The sequence below is a fragment of the Clupea harengus genome, unplaced genomic scaffold (genome assembly GCF_900700415.2).
Source record: "Clupea harengus unplaced genomic scaffold, Ch_v2.0.2, whole genome shotgun sequence".
NCBI lineage: Eukaryota > Metazoa > Chordata > Actinopteri > Clupeiformes > Clupeidae > Clupea > Clupea harengus.
Window position 1 is genome coordinate 42,329 of NW_024879792.1, and position 13,943 is coordinate 56,271.

At 42.4% G+C, this 13,943-nt stretch overlaps 2 protein-coding genes across 3 annotated transcripts; one reads left to right on the forward strand and one right to left on the reverse strand.

Moving 5' to 3' along the window:
- Positions 1–4,642: 4,642 nt before the first annotated feature.
- LOC122130391 (methyltransferase-like protein 27) lies at positions 4,643–10,923 on the forward strand. Its single transcript, XM_042705126.1, has 5 exons — positions 4,643–4,913; positions 5,140–5,268; positions 9,037–9,172; positions 9,571–9,663; positions 9,888–10,923. Exons 1-5 carry the CDS (start codon positions 4,794–4,796, stop codon positions 10,097–10,099), a joined length of 690 nt encoding a protein of 229 aa, XP_042561060.1. The 5' UTR covers positions 4,643–4,793; the 3' UTR covers positions 10,100–10,923.
- Positions 10,924–11,724: 801 nt separating this feature from the next.
- On the reverse strand, positions 11,725–12,948 carry LOC105890449 (claudin-4-like). 2 transcript variants are annotated; one of them, XM_042705128.1, is made up of 2 exons: positions 12,260–12,948; positions 11,725–12,220 (listed from the first exon to the last, which is right to left on the reverse strand). In XM_042705128.1, exons 1-2 carry the CDS (start codon positions 12,943–12,945, stop codon positions 11,992–11,994), a joined length of 915 nt encoding a protein of 304 aa, XP_042561062.1. In that variant the 5' UTR covers positions 12,946–12,948; the 3' UTR covers positions 11,725–11,991. The 2 variants fall into 2 exon arrangements, with proteins under 2 accessions (XP_042561062.1, XP_012671928.2); XM_012816474.2 differs by having other exon boundaries at positions 11,725–12,948.
- Between the last annotated feature and the right edge of the window lie 995 nt (positions 12,949–13,943).

Consider the following 13,943-nt stretch of genomic DNA (forward strand, 5'->3'; position numbering starts at 1 on the left):
AGGTTTAGTTACCAGCACCGCTCTGTATTTTTAAATGCGCATTAGTTATGAATAACAATGCTATCCTCCTCTCTATCATAGCTCCGTCCATGACTCGCTGTCCCTGAGTGTGCAGTCATTGCAGCTCGGCACGTTGAGCTGAGGGTCATCACCTGCCTCCACCCGGGAAGGGCTGCTGTTCTGTTTTACTGTCAAAGGCATTTTTATAATTGACCGGCATGCTCATGTTTGGTGTGTATCTCTCTGTGATTTCCTGCATGCATGGGGCTAGGCTGGGTATGCTACCTTCCATCTCCGCTTGCTCTGCCTGATATCGTTTTGTTGGTTTCTTTTGATTTGATGCATGGGGCTGTGCAGTGGGCTGCTGCTTTTCCCTCTCTGCTTGGCCTGCATGTTTTGTTGTTTTGTGCTGCTGCTATGTTAACTATGGTGGTGGTAATTCTGAGTGATTGTTAACTAGCCTAACCGTGTCTTTGCTGAAGTGCGTGCGTGTGCCTTTGTGTGTGGGTGTGTGCATGTAGCTAAGGTAACCCAGGGTACTGTGACAAAGCCCGCTACTCCCCGCTGACCGTCGGAGGTCCACCCCGTCCTAAGTCCCTCCGCCAAAGCTAAGTAGCCTCAGTAGGATAGCCACACTATTAAATCCTCTCCCTGCCTCTTTACTGTCAAGTGTTTTGCTAACCCCAGTGCCTCTATCTCTCTCCCTGGACAGGTGCAGTGGGTTTCACTTGAGCGACAGGCTGACCCCCAGGTGGTGGAGCCCCCCCCCCTCACTTTTCCTTGCTGTGTGCATAACGGTTGCCCTATTTTGGAGTGCAGTGCTTACTGGTTTTATGCACGTGTGGTGTGTGTCTTCTGGGCCTCTCCTGTCCCCCTCTTGGAAAGTCCTGCTCGCTGAGGTAAGCCACTGCCCTGCTCCACCTTTAGTCCTGACCACTGGCCCATCTCCGTAAGGCTTTGGCCATCTCACCTGCTCATATTCGGGTCATAGCCCACTGGCTAACATTGTACGTGTCTACTGTGTGTGTTTAGTGTATGTGTGTATACTGGAAATAACTCTGTTTGGTTGTTGTGTGAGAGGCAACAGCCTGTACTAGAATTGCCCTGTACTCCTTTTACTACTGTTTGTATACTTGTTAATAAACTGTATTTATGGAACCCATGTCTCTGGCCTAAGAGTGGTACGAACTTGTGTTTGCCTTGTTAGAGCTAAAGTAACACTGAGTCTATATCTGTCCTAGGGTGACTACCTAGGTGGCGTAGTCGACAATTAAACCTATCCTAGCAAACTACCTCGCCACTGTCACACAAGCATATACCTTAATTTGTCTGTCCAAGTACAGCATCTTTCCATGTACTGAAATATGTAAGATTGATTGATTAAGTGCTTACCTTTCTCAGAAGAGCAATGGTGTCTTTTCAGTGCATTTGATAAATACAAAAATTGAACTTAACCTTGAAAAATGGTTCCAGCTGCGTTATCACCCCTCCCCTACACGGCACACATTTTTTACCCTGTGAGCAATCTCTCTCTCTCTGTCTGTCGTGTCCCCCCGCTCTCTTTTTCTCTGTCTGTTTCCCTGTCTCCCTCTCTCGCTCTGTCTGTTTCCCCCTCTCTCTCTCTCTCTCTCTCTCTCTTTCTCTCTCTCTCTCTCTGTCTGTTTCCCTGTCTCTCTCTAGACATTTTTTGTTTTGAATGTATTTTCATTAAAGCTTTCTTGTTGACAACATGATTCATTTTAATATCTGTTTCCACTTAAAAATACATTCTCAGAATAAGCACTAGAGCACTAGACTAAGTAACACAATTTTAAAGTAATGCTACACATAATTATTTGATGAAAGTCCACTATTGGCCAGTTCAATAGCTGCTTATAGAAGTTACTCACCAGTTATCCCAACTGCCTCCGAAACAGCCCTCCATCCGGCATCTCTTTGACGTTTGTCCTTATATTTTGGGTCACTGTGGTCGTAAAGCTGTCCTCGTTTTTCAATTTCATTAATTAATATAAAGTCATCCATTCTTGAACACTGTCAACTATCTTACTTGCTATCTATCTACATGTTGAAAGGTTTGACCCTCTTTGACGTGCCATAATAGCTAGCTAGCTGGCTAAAGTAACTGTGTTTATTAGCTATAGCCGCTGTAGTGGTAGGCTAAACGGTAACTAACGGTATCAGTAACGGCATTTATTCAACAAGCAGCTAGTTTAGGAAAAAGATCAGATTCGTTTATTTAGGGCTATTTAGTTCCGTATTTGTTAAACATACATTGTGAATTTGTTTACATTTCGTCGGAATCCATCATGGCGGACATTGAACATAAACTAATCCTGTTTTAACCCTAGTTTAAACTAGTTTAACTAATCCAGGGTTAAAATTAAGATGTGCAACACAACGCTGATTAATTATAAACCAGTTTAAACCTGGATTTACTAAACCTAGATTAACTCTAAACCAGGATTAATTTAATCCATGTTGGTGCAACCCAGCCTAAGTGTTTTATGTTAGCCTAGCGTACATGTTAGCGAGTAGCTAACGACATTAACGTTAACGTTCATTGACATCGTCATTGACATCAGTTGCACTAATCATCCTTATTACTGTTGTATTTTGTCCTGTGTCTTATTGATATAATGTATTTAACCCTAATTTCAATGTTAATCACAGTTTCAGATCAGGCTCTGACAGGGCTAACAATTAGGTGTCAGTGCTACAGATCAATGAGGAAAAGTCAACCTCCTCACAGTGTAAGGGAAAGTCATCACACAGGTTAAGTTTAGGTTCCTGAGAAAACTCAAGTATTGTATTTAAGTAGTATTGACGTGTTTGTGCTTACTAGGTGGTGGGTCTGTTCATCTTTGCAATTCAATTTGGGGCTGACCTGAATTTCTAAAGTTGGGATGATTGTTGTATTTTTAACAATAAGCCAGTTGTTGCCACCTCAAGTTTTTGCCCATTTTGTCAAAACCAGTGTCAAAGTTGGTTAAACTCGCAGGAAAACATAGTTGCCATAGGGGCAGTGAACCAGCTCAAGGATCACCTCTGGAGCTGGTGGAAGTGACATCCAGTGTCATTATTCTTGTCTTTATTCATCTGTCAAACATCTGTCAAACAATGTCCTCATTTCTTTGTGATTTCTAATAAATGCACATGACTTCTTACAATGTTGCATGGTCTTGTTTGTGTATCATCTAAGCCTATCATTTATCACAGTTAAGATCACCACGTCATTATACATTTCAATTAAATTAAAATGGCTTTATTGGCATGACTGCATACAACACAACATTGCCAAAGCATGTTTACACAAAATGTACAATCGCAATTAACATAAATAAATAAAAAACAAACAATAAGTCTCTCTGGTTTTATAAGAGTTTTATTATTATTTAAATCACAGGAGTAACCTGTATAGAGGAGTCACAATCACCTCTGCCTGAACCCTCTTGTCTCAAAGTTGGGGTTATCTACCAGGACCTCCCTGCTTATCTGGTGCCCATGATCACAACTATGGCCATCTCCCGTGACGTGCCGCTGGTAGACTCTGTGTTCAGCCTGTTAAAGAGGGCAGCGTGCTGTCTTACCAAATGCCAACCAAGGCCGTGCCCAGAAACCTGCCCACACTCAGATGCCCCATCACCCCCACAGCTGCCACTCTGTGATTACAGGTTTGGGCCCTCTACCTGTTCTTTCATCTACACACTACAACAACACCATCACATGGCATCCCTTAAAACACCTCTGGAGACAGCCCACAAAATTGAAGAAGCTACAAAAGAACAGAGTTCATGTGCAGAGTGGCACCAGCTTTGGTGGTCCTGCATCACCTCAACCAAGTTCTGTGAAGTCTGCCACATCAGGGCACATAGCTCATCTGAAAATATTCCTGGATCTGCTCCTGGGGTATCCAAATCCTCACTGAGCCTCATGATGTGATGATCCGACTGACTGGACGGATGAGCAGGTCATGTGATGCAAACCTAGGGAAACAGAATAGAGGTGTGCATCTTGTAGATATTCCCATTTTAAAGTTATTCAACTTTATTAAGTTGTAAACAAATGTGATGCATTCCCAACTATCTTTTGTCATGAATTTCACTAACATAGCAGGTACCGGTAGACCTTGTCCTGATATTAACCACAGAAGAATTTACCTGGCATGATTTTTGAAAATAAAACAAGTAGCTTGGCATGTTGACTGACACCATGTGATGTCGATTCAACCTGTAGCTTCTCATGTAACAAGCTACTTTTGTTGTGTTTGTGTATCTTAGCTTGCTACATTTACTGGTAGCTTAGCTCACTACATTTGAAGTATCAAATTTCGGTGCATACATTCCGTTTCCGCGTCTGCTTTCAATGGATTAGAACTCTGCTGCGTCCACACCGGGTCCGCAAGGCAGAATTTCCGCGCTTGCTGTAGCCACGGCGTTAGCCTGCCCTGGAGCAGGTTAGTGCTAATCGATATGTAACTATGGTGATTTATCAAAAGTTGCTTCCACGAACCAAAAAGAGGGGCGTTTTTTATCTTAGCCTGAAAATTAGCTCGCTAAACCGTTTAGCGAGCTACGACGAATACCCCCCTGAAGCAGGTGTGGTTTATGGGATCGAGCAAATGCTCCCGTCCAGTTGGTGGCAGTAGCCTAATGGATAAACAACGTGCTATAAGCAAATGAAAACCACGCAACTAGAAGAAGAAACATTGGAGCTGGCTGTGTTATGAGGGATCGTAAACCTATGTCATATTTTTCTTCTGCTGGTATTGCACTGACTCTCACAGACAAGTCATAATGGGAGAGCACAAGAGGACCTTAACAGATGTGAAAAATGTAATTCTTTCTGCACACGAAGACAGTGGACCACGGGATAAAGTGTGTTTCTACAACAAGTGGGCAGAGCAATATGAAGAGGTGAGAAAATAAAAGTAAGGGGAATGGGGACCGCAGCGGTAGTCTTTCAAGAAACTTATTTTTTACGTTTTATTATGGGGAGGAAGCCAAGCCAACTGCAGAGGGAGGGTCACTCTCGTCTCAGGAGCTTTGTGATGATTGATGAATATTCTTTCTCTTTGTTTGAGGACACCTCACTCACTGTATCACTGTTCATCTGAACTCCAGTAAATGTTATCTCCCACAGGACGTAGCTCTATTGGACTATCGTGCTCCGAGTCTAGCCACAGAATGCATTGCGTCACACGTCCAAGGTGACAAGGGCAGTGCAAAGGTTTTGGATGTGGCCTGTGGGACCGGCTTAGTCAGTGTTAAGGTAAACAAATACAATTTTCTATTTTACACTTTATGTGTCCTCATAAGGGTGAATTTATTTTAAAATAGAAAGTGCTTTTCAATAATATGATGCACCTCTCAACTCCAACTCCAACCCAAATCTTACAACTTGTGATTACTGATTCTTGAGATAAGGGACAAAACATGTCCTCCACTGAAATGCAAAGCTTGGCTTAAAAATCCAGATATTAATTAATTGAAAGAGACTTTAAAAGTTTAATATGAAAGACTTAACTACACTAATGTACTTAGTTTTGTCTATATTTATATATTTTCATAGCAATTTGACCAAGTGCAAGCATTGCCCTAGAAAGTACATGCAAATTAACATGTCCTCTGCAAGAGGTCACAGGTTCTAACTGCAAAAAAAGTCATTCGAAATGTAAAAAATACATAAATATGATTATGAAATGAATTGCATGGCTCTATAAAATGTAACACAATACATAAAGCAAAATACCCATCAAATTATCCATTAAAAATTGCCGCTCAAAGTAGTGTCCTCAGTTCATGTCAACTCCGTCAGAATAGCAAACAAAGTTGATATAACTGTCGTCACAGGTTTTGTTTGTCAACTTTGTCATCCAAGAATGATTATTTTAAATAAGAATTGTGAAATAAATGTAGGTGTTTTAGGTGAGTTTATGTAGGCAGCTAGCAACTGGGGAAAATCAAAATGGCTCCAGTGTACGGGATACGATTCAGACAATAAAAATGTTTAATTTCGTCAACTCCGTCAGGTGTCAACTCCATCAGAATGGGCGTCTGACGGTGTTGACGTTTAAGCTGACGGAGTTGATAAATGCTCCAAAAACCTCATTATTTGATGCATAATAAACACAGAATGTGTTTATAATCTAATATTGGCATAATACTTATACAAACTGACTGACTGGCATAAAATAAATGATCAACACAAATGTTAATTTATATTTATTGCTTTTATCTGTACTGTAGGCTAGACGCAATCTGTCAGTGGAGGAGCGAAGGAAAAGAAATAGGTAGTATCAAATAAAAAGAAGACCGAGAATAGACAGTTATCCACACAGCAGAAGGGACTAGAGAAGGAGAAACAAAGGTGAAAGATCAGGGTCCAAAACAAAAAAAAAGTCAGAAAAATAGGAGAATTTGGACCAAGGGAACAGAGGCATCGCAGGAAGTATTGGAGGAAGGCTCAGAAAAGGTCAAGAAGGTCCAGAGCAGTGCAGAATGCAATGCAGGAAGTAGACACCCCTCCAGATAGTCCACTATAGTAGAGTATGGAGGAGCCAACTACCAGTAGACGTGCTCTAGCAAAGAGACAGAGAAGAAGCGCTAGGAAGAAACATTCAAAGGAAAGAATTGAAAAATTACGAAAAGGGCGAAACAGGCTAAGAAAGCAGAAATGGCGACAAAACAAGGCTCAAATGACTTCCAAATCAAGTGACACACAAAAATGAGTGAAAGACAGACAATAGAGAAAAAGAAAACATATCTTCAGTGCATCAGCCAGACTGTTCAAGAATTCTTTGTAAGCTCATCTCGCATGACAACCGATAAAACTGACACCATCACCAGAAAGAAGATAAAGCAACAAAGAATGGTCAGACTGATTCCATGCTGAACCTCAACATTGAGTTCCTCCACAAAAACCTAAATCTGAAGCTTAGCTATTCTTCCTTCTGTACTCTGCGGCCTTTCTATGTTACAGCACCAAAGGCATCTGACAGAAGTACATGTCTGTGTCATTATCATGCAAATGCAAACTTAATGCTTCAAGCACTTAAGTCATCAGGTGTTGACGTTGTACAGTCAACCAAACTGGAGGATAGTTTTCAATTAGTTTGTTGCTCTCCAGCAAGTGAGGCCTGCCTTCTTCGCACCTGCTTACACTGCAAAACCAAACAGACAGTTCTGGCTCCAGAGCTAGCTGGACTCAATGTCAAATGGATGCTAATACATTTTAATTTTGTCCTCAAACAGTTAAATGCGGTTATAATCCAAGCATAGAGGAACTGAAAACACATGATTTTCTCATGTGTGCTTTATAGGCCTTGTTAACAGACCTTGTTTGCTCTAATTCTACTTCAGTCCGTCAACACCGTCAGTTTTGTCCCACCTTAAGATGTGGGTTTTTGTCTTTAAAAAAAGAAAAGCCTTTTACTTCTGTTCATTTTATTGAGTTAATTCACTAAAACATTGCATGGAGTACATGCAGTGGTGTCTTAATTGCATATAACCACAGATTAAATATGTTAAATATTAAAAATAAATAACAAAATTAAGTTTTTTTCCAATGCGTTTTTCCTCAACTGTGTAAAATAATGAAAAAAGGGAATACAATGTTTTTTTATCACTTAACTATGAGAAGGCACACTATTACTACATATTTCTTTCTTAAAAGTGTCGCTGAATCATTTAAATTAAAATAAAAGTATTTGTATGCGTCCGATGGAGTTGACAAATGTCAACACACAAATTGAATAAATGTCATTTTTTATCAAAAGTGATTTTATAAAAAACTTGTTCCTTTACATGGTTAGATCAGATCAGTGTTTATAAGAAAATCAATTCAAAATGAATGTGCTGACCATTTTAGTTTTTTAGGTTTCAAAAGTAGTTTTGTCCCTTATCTCAAGAATCAGTGGTGATACAAAGAGTAAATGGCCCTTAAATTATAAAATGTTCTTAAGGCACAGAGCCTGAACCCCCTGGTGCAAGCACAAAGGCCACAGGGGCAATACGTCTGTGGGCCATCTGCTTGGAGCCGGCCTAGTGCAAATAGAAAGGGGGGGTACACAATACATACAAAGATAAGATGGTATATACATGATACATGAACACGATACATACAAACATAAGATGGTGTCTACATGATGCATACAAAATTGATCGTGGATAAGATGGGGAGAGAGCATTCAAGTATCATAACGACTTATGATTGTAGAACGTATCATGAAATTAGTGAATTGTTTATTACTTTAAGTAGTGTCATTTAATAAGGGCAGTGCATTTTTTAAGTAGTTTTGTAGGGATGAGGTCTAGTAGGCTTGTTGATGATTTAGATGAGGAGATCAAGGAAGTGGGTTCAGGGAGGTCAATGGAAGGATTCTTGGAGCACACCAGGTTATGGGGGTGTTACAGAGGTAGTCATAGTGTATCCTGAAATGGCTACAGGGTCATGGAGGGGGAGGATACTGGGAATATTTGTCTCTTATTGTTATTTTGTTATTGAAGAGAAACCTTGGGTTGATTTTATTGTTTTCAATCCATTCCGAATCAGAAAGTGCTTTTTTTTATAGTTTACAAGGCTATTCTTTCATGGCAGGTGAAATACCTCAAGGTTGGTGGAGTACCATTTTCTTTCGAGTTTTTGGTTTTCCTATTCTCTTTTTCAGTGGTGCAACAGTGTCAAGGGTTTAGCGAAGCACACTTGTGACACCATCTGTTAGTAGATTGATATGAGGTTGGGATGTGCTTGTGCCACGTTCAGTGCCAGGAGTAAGTTGAGGCCAGTGCGGCTGGTAGTTTGACATGACATGCAGGCTTGTCGGATAAACAACGGCTGTAGGAGTGGGTTCATTTCCGATGTTGTGCAGAGTTCTAATTGCATGTTGAATGTAATAGTAAGTAGAAGTATAATTAAGTATGTATAATTACTCTGTATAATTGCTTCACTAATTCCTTTACACAGAAGGAAGTCCAATTTGTTGATATAGCCTGCACAGTTCTCATTTCTAATTCACTCAAGGTCTTTTTGTTTTCACAGCTGAGAGAAAAGGGTTTTCAGCATTTCAGTGGCGTGGATGGCAGTGAAGCCATGTTGGAAGTGTGCAGGAGGACAGGACTGTATCAGGACCTGTGGCCGTGTGTACTCGGACTTGAACCACTTCCTGTACAAGCTGGTATGCCTGTGCATGGACTTTGTACCTCATTGAATCAAACTTTTGATCATTTGGATCTCTGAATATGACAATTGTATGTCAGTGTATTATAAGCCATGTGAACACAAGAACTGTAAAGTTGTACAATACTGCATGGGCCAATCAAAAAGGCTGCACTGCTATGACGCAATGACGCTGTGCGTCGGGGGCCTGATCCTCCCGTCTGTGACCCCTGTGCTGATTTCTCTCGGTCTCTCCATTTCGTTCCGACATTTCTCTTCAGGGTAATACTTGAAACATTATTAAAGGACAAGTCATAACATTCAAACGTGACTGTAGCCACAGGGAGCTTGTAGATTGATAATTGCTTCTGTTCTGTCACATCTTCTGGGTTCTGTCTTGCCCCTCATCTCTTGTAGAGGCGTATGACATTGTTGTAATAGTTGGAGCGCTGAGCGTTGGGCAGGTTCCAGTGTCTGTCATTGAAGAGCTGTGGGTCGCCACAAAACCAGGTGAATATCACCACTGATACAAACTCTGACAAAAAACATTTGTAGTGTAGAACATCATAGACATCATGTAGCCATTACATATCAATACCGGTAAGTCTATCATCACATATCTTTTATTACATGGATAAACCTCAGATGCCACAGGACTGTTAATGATTTCCTAATACAAGATCAATTGTTCATGACCCAGAGAGATAAAGCCATGCTCTGGCACCCGTTTTCAGGTGGGTACATCTGCTTGACGACCAGGGCAAACCCTGACAACCTGGAGTACAAGGCCGAGCTGGAGCTCACTCTGGACGAGATGACCAGAGACGGAAGCCTGGTCCGTGTGTCCGTCACTGAGGTAGAGGAGTGGGAGAGAGCCGTGCAGGAGCATGAGACGGGGTACATACCTGGGGCTGTGTATCTGTACAGAAAAGCCCTGCACAGCTAGGACATGTGGAAGACTGTTTGGACCCTCTGTGGCATGATAAGGGGGCTGTGAATGATTTTAGATCATTGTAAGCAAAGAGTGAAAAACAATTGTCTGAAAAACAATTGTAAGGTACTGTAATGTAAAAATGTATATATATATTATATATATTCTTTTACTTTACATATAGTGTATACTGAACAACCCTGAAAATGGGAAATGATTTTGGTTTGATTTAGAAGATGGTAATGTATTGAATAACTCTAGCTGCCATTAAGGAGGACCAATGCTGTTATACACAGGACTACCACTAGATAGAAGCAATGAGTTACCTTTTAATTAATTTGTTTTGTGGATCGTATGCTTGGCAAGTTGAAGTGTGTTTTCATCACACTCTAGTTCCTGCATCTTTAGATGTTATGAATGAGTGCGTGTTATGTCTAAACAGTACACCTTTTAGAGGGAAGTTCAAGGGTTAGTTGTTGTAATATATTATATAATAATTTGTTTCCAAATGTTGGGAGAGAAATCTGTTGTCCTAATTATTTGTTATTTACCAACCAAAGGCAATGTACAATTAACATAACATTTAGTCAGCAAGGGGAATGTATCCTGTACAAGCTGCTATATGTCCTGGTCAAATCTATTAATATTACTATACTGTGTTGTTATATTCTGTTTTCATTTAGTCAGTTTTGGATCATTCTGTGGAGTTAAGTGTTTTTGTTCATTTGATACTGAAACCTTTTCTCCTTCCTCTTCTGTTCCTGTTGCCGTTTCACACTGGCCTGTTCAAATGGGATCATTTCAATAAAAAGCTGCCGATGTAGACGACGATATGTTAATCTCGAGTGGATTTCCTGGTTGAAGCACAAAAAAAGACATCGAACTGTCAGACTGTAAAAGACAGTGTATTAACTTAGTGGAAGATACTTAAAAACATGTCAAACCATTAATTACAAAACTCAAGTTGATTCCCTGCTATCCCATGTCTTCCCCTTGTAGTATGGTTGTAGCTGCATCAACATCTAATCAAATTCATATATATATATATGCCCTACTGCTGGCTCAGGCAGTGTATTTGTATTTGTGCCATTGTATTCCTTAACCGTACACTTTCCTCAACCAAACATCCTAATGTCAAAGTCTGATGAAACTTAGCATTTAAATTGAAGCGTGACTCAAAATGTTTTCCAGCTTGCTTCCAGTGAAACTCGATCTGATCCTTTGCAAATACATAGCTTCCCGATAGAATGCAAAGCATCTTTATTCAGTGACTCTCTGTCAAACCGGTTTCGCCACCGATTCCCTTCCTCTTTGCTGAGGCCATAATGGAGGGTGATACCAGGAAGAATGTGGGGGAGGGTATCAGTGCAATGGGCTAGGAGCTCATAAATAAGTAATACATTGAACTTTTCACTTACCCAGCCTTTTAATTATTGTATAGTAATGCTAATTGGTTGCACTCCTTGGGTTATGGCAAATAAGTTAAAATATGTAAAAGCTACAGCCAGAAGTGATCTTAAACTTTTATTTTTATAGCAATAAAATTCACATTCATATAGTTATATAAGACATTCAAAAAGAAGAAAAAGTAGCAACATCAACAGGAAATGCACTAGTCATAACTTCCATTCACTGATGTTGTGGGGCTGTTTGTGATCGTATTACACATCACCACTGAAGAGCTCACAAGAGGCTTGTGAATGACATCACTTAGCCTTCCTTCATTTTACCACACATACGTTTAAACATTGAGGGAAAAAAACATATGTACATTAACAGCTTCATTTTAAATATATATTTACACTCTTGACTGGCCCACAAGAAGAGTGCAAAGTCCAAGTGCATAACTGGTACAACGACACATCATTTTAACAGGAATATACTGTGGCAGTGCCTTGCAGAAACAGTCAGATGTAAGTCTTTGTAGGAGTAAGTGGTGCCTCGTCTGTGAATGCAGCTGTCTCGTTGAGCTCAGACTTGGTGGAGAGCTCCAGGCTCTTCGTGGAGTCGGCCCTCTTCAGCTGGGACTTGGTGGACGGCCCCTCGCTCACCTCCGACTGGGCTGACACAGGCCTCTTCAGCTGGGACTTGGTTGAGGGTGCTTGGCTGTTGTGGGACCATGTGGAGGGTGCTTGGCTGCCTAGGGGCTTGGCCATGACCGGTGGCTTTCCCCACTGGCCTCCCTCTGGCTGGGAGCGCACGGAGGGTCCTGAGGTGGGCCTGGAGCCGCCGTTAACGGATGAGCGCACAAGAACATACTTCACGGAGGGGGTGTTGTCCTCAGCGGCGTCTCGAGAGCAGGCAGTGCTGCAGAACATCCCCCCCGCTAGGAAGAACAGGATGGACGCCCCCCACCCAATGTAGATGGCCCCCCCCAGCTCCCTGCGCTGGGAGTCCGTGATGTGGGGGCTGTAGAAGGCCTTCACCACCGCCCCGGCGGTCCACGACACTGGGATGATGCACAGGAGCCCGGCAACGAGCAGCGTACCTCCGGCGGCGACGAGCACTCGGGCCTTGGTCCTCTTGCCCTCACCATCTAGGAAGCGGGTGCACTTGCCCCCCACAAAAGCGAGCAGGAGCCCCGCGCTGGCCACCAACAGGGCGATGACCGTCAGTGCCCGGGCAGCCTGGAGGTCTGTGCCCAGCGCCAGCGTGGAATCATACGGCTTGCACATGATCTGGCCTGTGCTCTGCGCCACGCACGTCATCCAGATGCCCTCCCACATGGTCTGCGAGGTGACGATGGTGGTGCCGATGTAGGCCGTCACACGCCACATGGGCAGGATGCAAGTCAGCAGAGCCCCCACCCACCCCAGCAGCGCCAGGGAGCTCGCCAGCATCTGCATGCCCAGTGAGGCCATGGTTCCCACGGAAACGGCTCTCTGCAATCAACACACCCTGCTCTTTGTTGTCCTTGTCACTAGCTTAGCTCAGACAGAGTAGTCCTTTGTCTCCTGCTCTCAAGCAGTCTTTTCCAAGTGTTTTCTCACCTACCTGAGTTGTGCCATTCCTCACCTAACCCGTGAACACCTGTGCGGGTGCCTCCATCTTTCTCTCTCGCTCCTCTGACTAACCTGCTGGTTACCAGCGTCTCTCCCTCTCAACTTCCGTTTGCTGCTTCATGGCCTCTTGGGTGACCGAGATGAGAGGTGAAAAACGAAAACAGCTAGATAGAGAGAGAGAGAGAAAAAGGAGGTGTGATCTAGGTTGAAGACCACTCCCCCACTTGTCATAAACGGCACCGTACCAGCTCAACAGGATTCTTCTCCAGCAAGAGGATACCATGGGTGTGGCAAGAGGATGGCCTCTGGAAACAATGGTGTGTTGTTTATGTGTAAGTCAATAAAAAACAAACAAACAAGTTTTAGTGTGTAAAGACACACGCATTAACATGAAAGAAGATACTTCATGAAATTGGACTTTCATTGATGCAAAGGGCTTAAAGATGTCTCAGAAGATGGTTTGGACTGATGCAGTCATCTGCACCTGTTGCTGAGCACTGCAATACGACACCTTAGATTCCTTATCCTAATGGAACTCTCAGGCTCTTTTGTCCATCAGTGTTTCCTCATACAATGTACTGGACAAAGTGTTTTTGTTATTTTGTCACAGGGACTTCACTAAAGTAAGCAACTTACAGTCAACTTGCAGCAATCGGAAATCGAACCCAGGTCAAGCACATTCAAAGGGGTGACGCTAACCACTGCAGATGGGTACACTACATAACTGTGTGTCTTTAACAGAAGACATTCAGCTCCAATTCCATCCCACCCTGGGTAGTTAGAGAGAGTGTTTTTCTGCACCTTCCTCGGATGAGCGAAAAGGTGGTTAGGAATAGATGCTCTCCTGCTTGATGGTG

Bases quoted from the DNA above. Each gene is read 5' to 3' on its own strand.
- LOC122130391 (XM_042705126.1), top strand. From the start codon at position 4,794: ATGGGAGAGCACAAGAGGACCTTAACAGATGTGAAAAATGTAATTCTT. The intron at 5,269-9,036 runs GTAAACAAATAC...TTGTTTTCACAG, and splicing joins CCGGCTTAGTCAGTGTTAAG to CTGAGAGAAAAGGGTTTTCA. The intron at 9,173-9,570 runs GTATGCCTGTGC...CATCTCTTGTAG, and splicing joins ACCACTTCCTGTACAAGCTG to AGGCGTATGACATTGTTGTA.
- LOC105890449 (XM_012816474.2), bottom strand. From the start codon at position 12,945: ATGGCCTCACTGGGCATGCAGATGCTGGCGAGCTCCCTGGCGCTGCTG.